The sequence below is a fragment of the Ursus arctos genome, unplaced genomic scaffold (assembly GCF_023065955.2).
Source record: "Ursus arctos isolate Adak ecotype North America unplaced genomic scaffold, UrsArc2.0 scaffold_31, whole genome shotgun sequence".
NCBI classification, from domain to species: domain Eukaryota; kingdom Metazoa; phylum Chordata; class Mammalia; order Carnivora; family Ursidae; genus Ursus; species Ursus arctos.
This window is the reverse complement of record NW_026622997.1, coordinates 30,261,030-30,274,797: the sequence shown is the minus strand read 5'-3', so window position 1 is coordinate 30,274,797 and position 13,768 is coordinate 30,261,030. Positions and strand designations below refer to the sequence as shown.

Sequence of the window (13,768 nt, the reverse complement as noted above, 5' to 3'; positions counted from 1 at the left end):
ACGCTTAACCGCTGTGCCACCCAGGCGCCCCGGATTTGAGATTTTAAAAGTGTTTTCCAGCTATACTATCCTCTGAGTCCACGATATTAGGTTCTTTCATTGCTCTTCTCATGCGCTGATTCACCTATTAATGATTTATATCTCTGGACTAAATTCTGTAGTAAGGGCTGGCGATACAGCAGGTAAGGAGCGAGACACGATTTGTGCCTTCACACTGCTTACATTCCAGTGGAAGTTGGGGGCTCTAAGCATCGAAGTCGAACTGACTCAAACAACAATTGTATTGGATTGATGCTGGGGGCTCTTAGGCAGGAGCCTGGGCTGCAAGTGCTCCCTGTGACTCTGGGTAGTGAGGCTGGGACTGACACGGCCGCCAGGGACACTTGCTGGCCTCCCACCACAGCCGGACAAAGTCTAGGGAACGACCCTCCCTTCCAGACACAAGTGTCAAAGTAGACTAATGGAACCTCCAGCGGACCTCTCATTGTGCCTTATTGGCCTGATTTGTGTCACGTGCTCTCTCTGAACCAATCACCGTAAGGGAGAGGAGATTACCCCTAGACCAATCAGGGTGCTCCTTGGAAATGGGTGTGGCAGGACCGCGCTGGGCTTGTCTTGGGGGCCAAAAAGTAGAGTTCCTACTTTATTGGGCCAAATTAACTCAAATAGGTACATTGTAAACTTAAACATTGGTTCCAGGCAGCTGATAACCTTTTAGCAACTTCCAGAAGCATTGACTTCAAATACTGGTTTCAACTACAAACTAATTCATGGGAGTAACCTTAGACAAGACATTCCCTAAACGTCCAGTGGTTTTGCCATGTGACTGGAGGGGGAGTCAGGAAGACTGCTTGCGCTTGCGTGAGCTGGCTCCAGAAGCACGCAGCTTGGCTTGGAGTTCCGTCCTGAGCCCTTCTAGCTGGGTTAAATCCCTTAAGCCCTGGGAACCCCCGTTTCCTCTCCTATGAAATGGGCACCTTCTTTGTGGGATTTGTGAGAGGACTAAACGAGGTAATATAGGCGATGCCTCTTCGCACAGTACCTGGCTCGCAGTAAGCGCTCGATATCACTGCTGGACCCGTGCGGAGCCAGACCAGCTGCCAGCCTCACTGGATACACCTGGATGCTTCTCAGTTTGTTTCTGACCCACATCTTCAACTTCTCAGAATCTGATTTTAGGTCATGGCTGATCAAGAATAGGAGTACTACTTACAGGTGTTTGTCAAGGTTCTTTCACCCGTATTGCTTTTCTCTTGCCTTCCTCCACCTCGCCTTTTAGGAGGTTGTATGAAAGACTGGTCAAGGGGCGCCGGTGTGGCTTAGTGGGTTAAGCATCTGCCTTCGGCTCAGGTCATGATCTCAGGGTCCTGGGATCCAGCCCCACCAGGGGCTCCTTGCTCAGTGGGAGTCTGCTTCTCCCTCTCCCTCTGCCCGTCCCCCCACCCCGTGTGTGTGTGTGTGGGGGGGGCTCGCTCTCCCTTTCTCTCAAATAAATAAAAAATACTAAAAAAAAAAAAAAACAAAAAAACGTGTCAAAGGCTCTGAGGTCAGACTTTCAGGGTTCAAGTCTCTGTCTTACCACTTATTCTTTGTGTGACCTTGAGCAGGACAGATCTGTGAAGCAGGTGTACAAACGACATCTTTTAACAACATCATAAGGGTGTTGTGAGAATGGTAATAGCACATCCATGGGAAGGGCTCCCAGGGCTTGGCACATACTAGGCATTTGATGTGTGTTGTTTGGTATTATTAAGACTATTTCATCTATCCACCATGACTCCGGACTCTATTCTTGCTATCCATTTGTCTCTCCCTAATTCCAGCTGCTTATTCCTGCCTATCTGCTGAACATTTTTTCAGAAAGATCCAACCAAAACTTTATTTTCAACCTGTCCTAAAATACACCTACAGTACACCCATCCACTCTTCTCTTTCCCCAAATGTCCTCTACCTCCCTTCCATTACTGTCAGCACCGATGGGAAATGAAGGACTTGGATTCCTATGTCAAGAATTCCAGATATCAGATTCCTTGTTTCTCTCTCTTCCCATAAATTCTCATAGTTGGAGGGCTCTCCCACCCAGCTTGAGGGAAACGAGGACAGAGCTGTAAAGGGACTTGCTCAAGGTCACCAGCAAGTGGGCAGCAGAAGGAATTCGGGCCTCCTGCATTTGAGGTGCTTCCCCTCTCCCCACCCCATGGCTGTTTCTTTGTGCCACAAAACCACTTTGCCCCAGTTGCCCTGGCAGACTCACAGTTTCTGGAATTGGGGAGGCTAGGCTGAGGGTCCCCAAGTAGTCCTTGAAACAATTAAAAATCAGATTTCATAAACCAAGTCTCCTGTTATTCTGAGTTCTGCGTTCGGGAAGGGGGGAGGTGGGGGTGGGGGGGAGGAAACTAGCTCCTTTGAGATTTTCTAAGCATGGTGAACAAAGTAAACCCCAAACTGTAGGATGTGAGTCATTCTGAGTGTGCCTCTGTTGGCCACCAATGGGTACAAGAAATGTAAATTCTGCAGGGGTTGTGAGCGGTTTAGCCAGTGTTTTTCAATGTAGGAAATTCCAAGCATGGAGTTTGCGGGTGCCCAAGGGAGCCCTCCGTGTCTCTTCCCGCAGTCCTCTCTCTCTTAGCCCTGACAGATCTCAGGTAGGGAGCCGAGCAGACGCGTGCCCCGTGGGGGCCACACGCGGCCGCAGACACCAAAACAGCCATCTACTCACCCTGTTCCTACTTCCTCAGACTATTAGAAGTCAGAAAATTCTTGCCATTCCTGAGCTAGTAAGGGAGACTCAGACCCAGTGACCTCCTTTTGTTTCCGCTGGGGGCTGCAGCCCCTCGGCCGGTTTCACCCCTCCGACCCGACCGGCTCCCGCTCGGCTTCGGCTTCTAGTCGGGAAGGTGGAGGAGAGGGGAGCAGGGAGGCAGCGGCGGGAAGAGTCTACAAGGGGAAAAGAGAGTGGCCGCACTTTCTCCATTCTCCCACCGCACCAGGGAAGAAAAAACGGCCCAAAGTAAAGCCGGAGTTTAAAAACGATCCTCTGTTCAGAGACACAGAAAGTAGAGGCTATCGCGGGCTGGGAAGGAGGGGGGTTGGGAGAAGGGGCGGGGGAGTTATTGTTTAATGGGTAGGGTTTTTTGTGGGGGGTGATGAAAGGTTTTGGCTATAGATAGTGGTGATGGTTACACAACATGGTGAATTTAGTTTATTTAACGCCACTTACGAATCATTAAAATGAGAGATATTATGCTATGTATTTTGCCTCATAAAAAATCTACAATAATTTTTTTTTCAAAACCCCATTCTCTGCATTTCTTTTGAAACTGACTTCAAATAGACTGGCCTTCAAATCGATGCAGCTGGATTCTTTGTCAGGAGATCATTATACTTTGCTTTAGGCTGGTGGTTCTAGAGAATTCTGGATGACAGGAACGATTGAAGCTGATTTACTTCTCAAGTGTTTGAGATTCCTTCATCCCGACCCAATAATGTCTATTCAGGAAGAGCTTGTCTTGACCAAAGACAGAAGAATAAAAGAAAATGTATGGGCCACCATCTAAAGTGGGCCTGGTTTGAGAAAATCTCCTATGTGAAATCTCAGATTTGGAAAACAAATTGGTGGTTGATGGTTTGCCTTACAAAAGACTGATTCACTTAACAAAAGAGTTTACTCAAAGGTTCCTTTAAGAAGTCAGCCCCCTGGTGCATTTAATGATATTATTGGATTAAAAAAAAGCCATTCGACCATTCAAGGACACTGCACTGTAAATACGTGAATGCATTGTATTGTGTTGTAAGAGTGGGAATAAAAGAGTCAGGACTCTTTGACAAATGGACCATTTTGGCCCAAAGTAACACAAGGGGGAGGTTGGGGGGGGGGAACAAGACGAGTTTTCTTGGCCTAAAATCTGGGCAGTTTTCTGGGAAGGCTTTGGGAGTTTGTGATTTATTTAAGACCAGCTAAGCCCAAGGCCTGCAATGTGTCCATTTTGAGAACTTATGGTCAATGTTTCTACCTCTGCCCATGCTGACCCCCCATCACCTGCCCTCATCATAAAGCCTCTCAGGTGTGAGCTCGACTCTGTCCTGCGATGGCAGAAAAATATCTCTGTTGCCAGAAAGTGGATTCTCTCTGGTGATGAAGAATGATCCTTATTTATGTCTGCCTAGGTACATTCTGGGGCCCATAAAGGTTTAATTGTCCCTCTAACTAGTTTTTTTAAAAAACCCACAAAGAGGCTGCCAGCTTTCCCCAGAGTTTAAAACCAACTGAATGCGGTTCTGTGGAAACTGCTTTAAGTGTGTAACTCGCGCCGTGTCCTGGGGCACAAGGCAGGATTGTTTTGGGGAGTCGAAAGACGCAGCTCTTAGGAGGACTTTTAAAGTCAGTTTTTGTGGCTTTGGGCTGCTGCTGACCCTGGCTTGCTCTGTAGAAAGAGAGAGAGAGAGAGAGTCCCTCTCTCTCACTGGGAGCCTACTTCTGGAAGTTACTCCCAGGGTGCCACTGCCCCCTACCGCCACCTTCCGGTCAGGGTGGGGGGAACCTCCCTGTCACAGGACCCTACACACCCTTCCTTTTCTCTCGGATGTTGTCTCTGAGGGTTTAAAAGACTCCCAGGACAGAGGAGAGATGGAAAGAGAGGAAACGTGTCTGAGACAAAAAGAGAAAGACGGACGCTGGTAACTGAAACTGGGTCCAGAGAGAGACCGTTTGCTTGACCTCTGCAGTGTGTGGGGGGAGCAGTGGCTCATTCCCCACGGCTCCTCCACGCTGCTGCGCCCCGGTTTGTGTCTGTTTGCTCATGCTACCGTTAGGGATTGGGCATCTACTATGTTCCAGGCACAGTGGTCAATGAAATGCAGACCGTCTCTGCCCTCAGAGAGCCTACAGTCTGGTGGTGGAGTTCCACGCTGAGTAGAGTTAATTATGTCAACAATCATATATTACAAACTGTAGTGAAGGCTATGAAGACAACATACGGGGTGTTGAGAGAAGTTAACGAGATTCATAGACGTTTCCCTGAGGAAGTTAGGCCTTGCAAGCTGGACCTGAAGAATGAGAGGGAGCCAGTGAGGTAGAAGGGGGAGGATCCCAGAAAGAAGGGACAGCGTGTGCAAAGGCCCCGGGGCAGGAAAGAGCAAGGGCCTCTTAAGTATGGCTGGTAGAGCGAGATGTGGCTAAAGAAGTTGGATGTTTAACGCAGCTGCCAGAATCTTCTTTGTCCTCTCTTTGAGCCCCCTTTCCTTAAAAGACTTGTGATGGTTTCCCCATCCATCACACTTTGAGCTTCAAAGGGCTATGTCCAGACTGCCCCCAGATTACCGAAACCTTTCTCACACTCCACTTTGGTTCTATGAAGAAAACACATTTATCAAAAGACTAAAGCAAATAGTTTTGACGTGCGGTTCTGTACCATAAGGGAGGCTATAATGAAGTCAGTCCCAGTTTACATGACTCCAAATGGTTTCATTTAAATGTCCCACCCTGTATTTACGCATCCCTACCACTTCAGTTGACTGTTTATCTTGCAGTGTAGTCTACTGAGCTTGCAGGCTGGGCCTCTGTGTAATTCCGTCTCTTACTTTTTCCATTCCATGGCTTGTCATTTACATTGTTCTTAAGGAAATGCAAATATTTACTTACAGTATTAGTTTTTACTCTTGCTTAGCCCTATATATTACGGAGTACACAGACTGACTGCGATATGGGTTCTAGTCCTGCGTTTTCCATAAACTGGTGGTGACCTTAGCCAAGTCATTTAACCTCATCGAGCCTAAGATGACTTGCAAAATGAGGTGTTTTTCATTTTTGATATTTTGTTTTATTTTATAAAGCGAGCGGATCCATATTCAGGATTCCTCTTAAATTCTGTGGATCTGTACCTCCTACAGTCATCCGGGAGTATTTCTCTTACATTTTTGTCTTTATCAACCCCTCTTTCAGAATGCCTTTGTGCGTAGGACCAACTCTCTGTGTAATTGCTTTTGTGTGGTAACATACCCAGGGTAGTATTTAGCAAATGAAAACAGAGCATGCTGTTGAGCTTGGGTTAAAGCTCACATATGTGGGGAAGTGGTTGAAGAGCAGGAACATTCTAGCTGCAGGCCTGAGATTCCCTTAGACTGCTTCTCAGTCTGGGGTGTATGAACTCATAGGGGTATACGGAGGTATGCCAGCGAGTATAGCAAGCCCTTCCTTTTGGAACAAGAATTCTACTCAAAGATTTGAGGAAAGAAAATTGACTTTAGTATTGAGACAAATATGGATATATTGTGAATAGAAGATAAAAGTGATATGGTTTTTTAAAAAAGATTTATTTATTTGAGATACAGAGTGAGAGAGAGAGCAAGAGTTGGGGGTGGAGGGCAGAGAGAGAGAGAAGCAGACACACCACTGAGCATCCCAGGACCCCAGGATCATGACCTGAGCCGAAGGCAGACGCTTAACGGACTGAGACACCCCGGCGCCCCAAAAGTCATGTGATATTTCAATATAAAAGGAGAAACCAGGGCTGCACAGCTTGGGGCACACTGCAATGTGAGAGGAAACGTGGCTTTTACTTTTGTCCTTGGGTTGCTTGAGAAATACTTGTCTTATGGGTCTTTGGAGATATGTACACTTTCGTAGGTAAAGGTGCTAAGTCACTCGGGAAGGGTATTCCTGATAAACACCCGGCGTGTGTGGAAAATCCAGTTTCACCCATTAGGAGGAGTTTAAAGAGGGTCTTGAGGTTGAGAGGGAACCAGGCTGAACAAAGGACCCATTTCCCAAAAAACCAAATCGGTTATGCAATGTTGCTTAGTATCCTGGCTAAACGCTGGGTTTGAACTGATCCAAACATCTGGAAGATCTCTCACCCGTTCTCTGACCTCCAGTATCTCTTCTTGTCTGTACCCTCAGCTCTGGTACTTACCATGCCATTTTATGTTAGTTATATTTTCTTGTTTATACAGCTTCTTAGCCAGAGTCAGGGAAGTCGGGTGAATTAAGAAAAAGTATAGGATTGCGAGTCAAGACCTTGCTTGCCACGTGACTTTTGATTACTCCCTGAAGTCTCTGATTGCCAGTTTGCTCATCTATTAAATGGTGCAAAATGACACCTGCCTTACCTACTGAACAGGTAGGATTGTGTGCAGAGCATATAGATTTGAATGTAAAAGCATTTTGTGAATCATTAAACAAAAATCAGTTATTATTAACTAAGACCCCAAAGGGAAGGAGGGCATATCTCTCACATCATCTTTCTATTCCCCTCAACTTTTAACTTTGCCTAGTTGGTTCTGATAACTATTAGTGATAAAGATCATGAAATGCTGTCCCCAGGCTGACCCTGGGAAAACTCTAATTCTGTCTTTCTCTCCCACCCCCATCCTTTACTCCATTTTTGGCTTCAGTCCCCACCCCCACCCCCACACGCTCCCACACTGCTATTTCTTCCCACTGCTCCTTCCAGAGAATTTGGGTATTAAGAGAATACTTATAGAGGCTGTATAATGTATGTGGATGAACTGCTGGAGGTAATTTTAGGCATTAGCAGGGAAAGTTTCACGGCAATGCCATTTTTGTGGGCAAATGAACTGGTGTCATTCTGGAAACTTTTCCCAGAATGAAAATGCCCAAACGGAACTCTGGAGGTGTTTTTTTTGTTTGTTTTTGAGACCCAGCCTAAGTATCTCCCATGTAATAATGAAGAACCACATTTTCATTGACCTCTTCGCTGAAGTCAGACAATTCCTCTCCCTTCTCAGTTTGGGGTGAAGGCCAGCCTGCTTCCCAGTTAACATCTCTGAGGGAAACACCAGGAAAGGTTGAGGAGGGGTAGGGGCAGGTTTAACATGTACTGGATTAAGAACGCTTCGGCTAAACAGTAACTTTACTAGGCCGTTCCCCACATATCTGCCTTGACCTCAGGGTAAAGTGGACTTTTTTCTTTTCTTTCTTTAAAGATTTATTTATTTATTTATTTGTCAGAGAGAGAGAGAGAGTGAGCACAAGCAGGGGGAGCAACAGAGGGAGAAGCAGGCTCCCCCCTGAGCAAGCGGCTCCATGTGGGGCTCCATTCCAGGAACCTGGGATCATAACCTGAACTGAAGGCTGAGGCTTAACCGACTAGATATCCAGGCGTCCCTAGAGTGGACTTTAAGCAGAAATGTGTTCAGGGGCCCCTGGCCGGCTCAGTCGTAGAGCACACAACTCACACGCGACTTTGGATCTCTGGGGCAGTGAGTTCAAGCTCCGTGTTAGGCAAAGGAAGGAAGGAAGGGAGGGAGGGAGGGAGGCTTCTTAGGCCTCTTCATAATATTCCGTTTCCAAACACAGGAGTTGTGCAAAAAAAAATCCACATTCCACACTAACAAGACAAGGGTTATAATAAGAACTTGATTTCCTACAGGCAATACTTTCAACTTATGTTTTATTTTTTTAAAGCAAGCTTTTGTTGTAAGAAATCAAGTCAGTTAATAAAGAGGGATAGGAGAGTAGAAGTGGACACTTCCTTTTTATTCCGCCCCCCCCCTCCCCAACAAAGTGCAGGAATTGGAGGGGAGGGCGGTCACTCCAGGTCCTCACGTCACTGTAGGGGCAACAGTGCAGACCCGGAACCCAGACAAGCCTGTGACCCGGGGCCAGGCGTAGGAGGGCCAGCCCCCAGGTCCAAGAAGAGCCCGGCTCAGGAGTTCAGTGGAAAAGCCTCCACTGCCGCCCACCAGGGCTCTCGTTTCCACACCCGCAGATTGGTAGCAGGGCCCCGCTCTCCCGGTGAGCCTAGGATGTGCTAAAATAAATCCGCCCCCCCCCCCCCCCCCCCCCCCCCGCCACCGGGTGCGGTTCTGCTTCTCCGGCTACAGGAGCCGCCTGAAGAGAAACAAAGCACGCTGTTCCCTCCCTAAGTAGTTCCAGGGGATCTTTTCCGTGGGGGCCCGGAGATGCCAGGCAGAGACCGGCCCAGCGACCACGTAACTCGAGGCCAGAGGGTCTTCGTGCCCACGACGACCCAGCACGAGCCCGGCCGCCTCGGTCCCAGCCTGGCGGCGCGCGGCGCGGTGGCCACGTGACCCCGCCCGTTGCCCCGGGAGACGGGCGGCGCTTTGTTCTCCAATCCCCGACCCTCCCACCCGGAGCCCCCGGCGGGGCGGGTGGGAGTGCGCGCGGGGTCGGCCGGGTAGCCTCCGCGCCGCTGTCGGTCCCCTCCCGGCCGCCCGCCCCCCCCGCCGCCCCGCCGCGGTTGGTACGGCCCTGGCCTCCAGGCTGCGCGGCCGCGGCGCAGACCCCAGAGCAGCCGGCGGGTCGCCGGGGAGGAGGTGAGGGGCGCGGGGGCGAAGCGTCGAGGGCTCCCTCTGCTGCCGGAGCCGGAGAGGGCCCGAGGCGGGCGTCCCGGGCGAGGAGGGCCGCACCCAGCGCCGCCCGCCCTGCGCCGCCGCCTCGTTGCGCGCCCGGAGCCTGACTTCTGGGGCCCCGCACCCCTCCTCCAGGCTCCTTCGTCCCGCCTGTCCCCCGAGAGGCCCTGAAGCCGCCCACCCTGCTCTTGTGGTCTGGCCAGGTCGGGCGCGTCGGGCCGGGCTCCGGACCTCCCGCGGCAGTTGGAGAGCCCCCTTCCCCGACGCCAACGGCGCGTCATTTCTCCCCAGCCCAGATTCCATCCGCAGCATGCCGGACGTCAAGGAGAAAGTGCCCCTGAAGGACCCCGGCGATGCAGAGTGCGGGTCCTGCAAGCCCGAAACCTCAGCACCGACCCGGGACGGCCGGAGCGGCCCCGAGGACCACCCTGACTGTAGGTCCCGCCGCCCGTCGCCGCTCGGGGGCGCCCGGCCTGGGGCAGGGCGGAAGAGGAAGGGCCCGCCGTCCTCTCGCCCCCCCTGGCCTCTCCGCCCGCCCTTCGCCTTGTGCCCCCCCCCCCCCGCCCCCAGTCCCTGCTCACAGGCCCTAGGCCCCATGTGGACCCGAAGGTTGGTCCAGGAGGAAGAAGTGACCCGGCGGGATCACTTGAATCGGACCAGATTTGAGGCCGAGCGTGTTCACCGCCATCGTTGTTGCGGTTTGAATTTGTAGGTGGAAAATGGCGGACACCGGGGGCGCTTTCAAAGACCCCGAGTGATCCTGGGGGCGGGGGGGGATCGCTTGGCGCTTCATGGACTCAAGAACTGCTACTGCTCTGGGCTTCTGTTCTTGAGCTCTGTACTTTATATAAAGTTTCTGGTGGGTCACAGGGCTCTTCTATACTCGTAGGTCGAGCCTCACTGGGACTCATCCTGCATTTCTCTTCCAGTAATCTCTAGAGAATTTAAACAGGCATCAGTCTTAAGACCTGTCCACATGCAAGAGTTTAACTCGAGTTAAACTCTCGAGGATTAAAACGGGAAAAATTAGTTCAAGGCCCCGCTACTCTGAGGTTGAGTTGCGCTTGTTTCTCTTGTGGCCACATGGGGTCGCTGCCGGCTAACAGAATGGGCCCAAAGTGACAAATGAGTGCACAGGAACTTATTTCGGTATGAATGAACCCGATGTGCGGGTGAAAGCCAATTTTTTGTAAATACAGTGTAAACAATTTAAGTTCTTCGGGTGGCTATTTAAATGAATCCATAGGTAAAACAACCCTAAAGCGAGTAACCAAATTCCCCCTTTAAAAAAAAAAGAATTTGACATTTTGTAGATTGACTTGGTTCCGTTACTGTTTCATGTTGAAAATTTCTTTGTCCTTGGGATTTGGATTTTAAAAATCTACTTTAGTTGCAGTTTACCTCGAATTTCTCTTTGGGCCCTCCCCTTCCCTGAATTTTACGGCTGTTGGGAGTCGCATAGTACCACCGTGCTTGTGAGCAGCGGACCAGTCTTGTCAAAGTAGCCTCTGAACTTTGACTTGTAGTTGGAAAGTGTTTCTGTGGATGGTCTTGCCCTCGTCCTTCAGTAAGCTGCTATAACTCAATCTCCCTCGCAAGATTTTCTTTTATTTCTCATTTCACCTGAGTTAATGGATTGTCTGTTTACATATTTGTGTTTTTGCCATTTTAGCTGAAACCAAAGGCTTCAGAGGCTTTATGGTAAATTTGTTTACTAAGCAAAGGCTCAGTGGCTTTTTGGTAAATTTGTCACCTTTTACCCATACATTTTTATTTTATTTATTTTAATTTTTAATTTCAAAATATTTCAGTTTTGTTGAAAAGTAAAAAAAACGGTGAATGCCCACATTGTTAACATTCTGCCACATTCCTCTCTCTCTATGTATCTGTTTTTGTCTTTTCTTACTGAAAGTTTGGGTCATGCCTTTACTTCTAAAAACTTCATCATGTATCTCCTAAGAATAAAGGCATTCTGTGTTTTTCCTTTTTACATGTTGAAATCTTACTTGCGGACAACTTAAATATTTACCAAAGTAGAGAGACTAGTACAATGAGCCTCGTTTACTCATTAACCAGCTTCAACGGTGACCAACTTGTGGCTGATCTTTCATTTATATCCCTTCCACATCTCGGCACCTGGTACTTTCCTGTGAGCAAATTATGACGCGCTATTGAAAGAGAATGAGAAAATAAGATTTCCTGTGTGCAACTTCGTTCCACGTGCCAAGTGATCATTATAACTATTGTTCCTGTTTGCAAGAGCGCGCCCAGCTGGATCTGTACTAAGAACCTAGAGCAGTGGGTCCCAAACGCTAGTGCTGTTTGTGAAAAATTCTTCACAATATTTAGTGAAAGGAAATAAAGATGTAATGAGTTTTTCCGAAAATTAAATTGATTCAATGTAAAGGACTCCTTTTTATTGTGACAATATTCCCTTTCTGGTTTTTTTTTTGGGGGGGGGCTTGGTTTTGGTTTTTTTGGAGGTTAAGCTATTCTTTTATGAACTGATGGTTTGGTGGTGGTAGAGTGGCTTTTTTTCATTTGTTTATTGGCTTGTCTCACTGTCCACACTTGGTAAAACAACAAGTTGGCAAGTTGTCGTCAGTTGCTCAATCTTTTTGGATAGGTCAGTGGCCTGTAAAATCCTAACACCTGGGACCACCTGCTTTATGAGACCAGGTGACACTGGTGCCTTTCAGTACCATCTGTATGGATCATTTAACTTTCATCAGAGGCAGGAAAAGGAGAGCAGAATCAGAGTACCCTGAGATAAATGCTTATTTTTGCAAATCACAAATTATTGTTTCTTTGCTGCTTTAATTATTATTTTACTTTTCAAGAGAAAGGCTTGTAATTAGTTTTTATTATTTATAAAATAACTTCTTTGTCCTTCCTTACCCCCATGCTGGACTGCTCTAGGCACAGGGCTGAGTTCAGAAAACCCAAATGACTAGAACGGTCAAGTGAGTTGATGCAAGACCAGTGTGATGGATCTAAGTTTGGGGCCTCCTCAGAGTGAGTCCCTGAATAACCTAGAAGTTCAGGATGACTTGTATCCACCATAGATTGTTCTTTTTTTTTTTGTAAATGGGGCTATAATTGATGTTAACATTAGTTTGGGGCGTACAGCTGACATTCTTTCTGTCACAGGTCTGATAGATTCAGTTGAGGACGTTTCTAAGCCGAGCAACAAGATTGGAACGAATCATGATTTCCACGTGGAAGCAAAGGTTTCCCCTCCAAGCAGGTACCAGCTCTTCTGATTTTCCCATTTTATTCATCCTGGCATAGCTATTTAGCTCTAATGGCTTCTGACCAGACTTGAAGCACTTTTATTTAATAATCCAATTTAGTCAAAACTGGGGAAAAAAAATACCGTGTTTGAATGTAAACCTTAGGAGGGCCGAACAACTTAAATAGAAGAGTAATAATTATTAGTATTAGAGGGTCAAGAAGCAAATGTTATTTAGTGAATAAGCCAAAGTAATTATTATTGGAATGTTCACTTTGCGCCCCCCCCCCATTAATAATGAAATATCAGTAGTGTGGATTTCAGATCTTCTCCGATAGATGTGGAGGAAGTAGCCTGTGCTAGCTAGCTATTGTTGCCATCAAATTATCCCCAGACTTAGTAGCTGAAACAGTGTTCACTATCTCAGAGTTTCTGTGGGTCAGAGAAACGGGCACGGTTTAATGGCGTGTCTCTGGCTCTAGTTGTGGTCAGCGTGTTGAGCGCTCGCCGGAGCCTCCCTCGGCCCGTCCACATGGCAGCTGGCTTCCCTCACCCAGAGTGAGTGCGAAAATAAGGGTGTGAGAGATGGTGCCCAAGACGGGACCCCCAGGCTTTGTTACCTCATCTCAGAAGTGACGTCCCAGCACCTTGGCTACATTCGGTCCGCGGGACGGTAGCCGCTAAACCACGCCACTCCCGGAGACGAGATGAGCCCAGTGTGCATATCAGGAATCCCGGATCTTTGGGGTCATCCTGTTGGCTGCCTGCCTCATAGCTCCTTCCAGTTACTCTTCTAAGTGACCACAGATGAAACAGGCACAGATAAAATATGAATTTTTTTTAAGATTTTATTTATTTGAGAGAGAGTGAAAGAGAGAGAGAGCATGAGCAGAGGGGAAAGGCAGAGGGAGAATGAGAAGCAGACTCCTTGCTGAGCCCCAACGTGGGGCTTGTTCCCAGGACCCTGGGATCGTGACCCTAAGCTGAAGGTGTTTGCTTAACCAACGGAGCCACCCAGGCGCCCCAAATAACAATTTTCTAATAGTGGTGTTTTCAGTTCTTTTCTTTCTGGTTTCATAAGTCAGTTAATTTTTTTTTAATATTGTATTTATTCCTTTGAGGGAGAGCGAGTGAGCATGAGCTGGGGGAGGGGCAGAGGGAGGGGGAGAAGCAGGCTCCCCGCTGAACAGGGAGCCAGACATG

The 13,768-nt window shown here is 48.2% G+C and overlaps 1 protein-coding gene across 2 annotated transcripts in view; it reads left to right on the top strand.

Annotated features, from left to right (window-relative positions):
• TCP11 (t-complex 11) overlaps positions 1-13,768 on the top strand; it is a 136,696-nt gene that overhangs the window by 106,413 nt on the left and 16,515 nt on the right. The window contains exons 1-3 of one of the 2 annotated variants that reach the window (XM_026482710.4): positions 9,217-9,297; positions 9,625-9,767; positions 12,484-12,580. In XM_026482710.4, the coding sequence (XP_026338495.3) occupies positions 9,644-9,767; positions 12,484-12,580 (221 nt within the window). In that variant the 5' untranslated portion in view covers positions 9,217-9,297; positions 9,625-9,643. Of the gene's footprint in view, positions 1-9,216; positions 9,298-9,624; positions 9,768-12,483; positions 12,581-13,768 lie in introns of those variants that run through there. The other variant, XM_057304807.1, reaches the window with a different exon arrangement.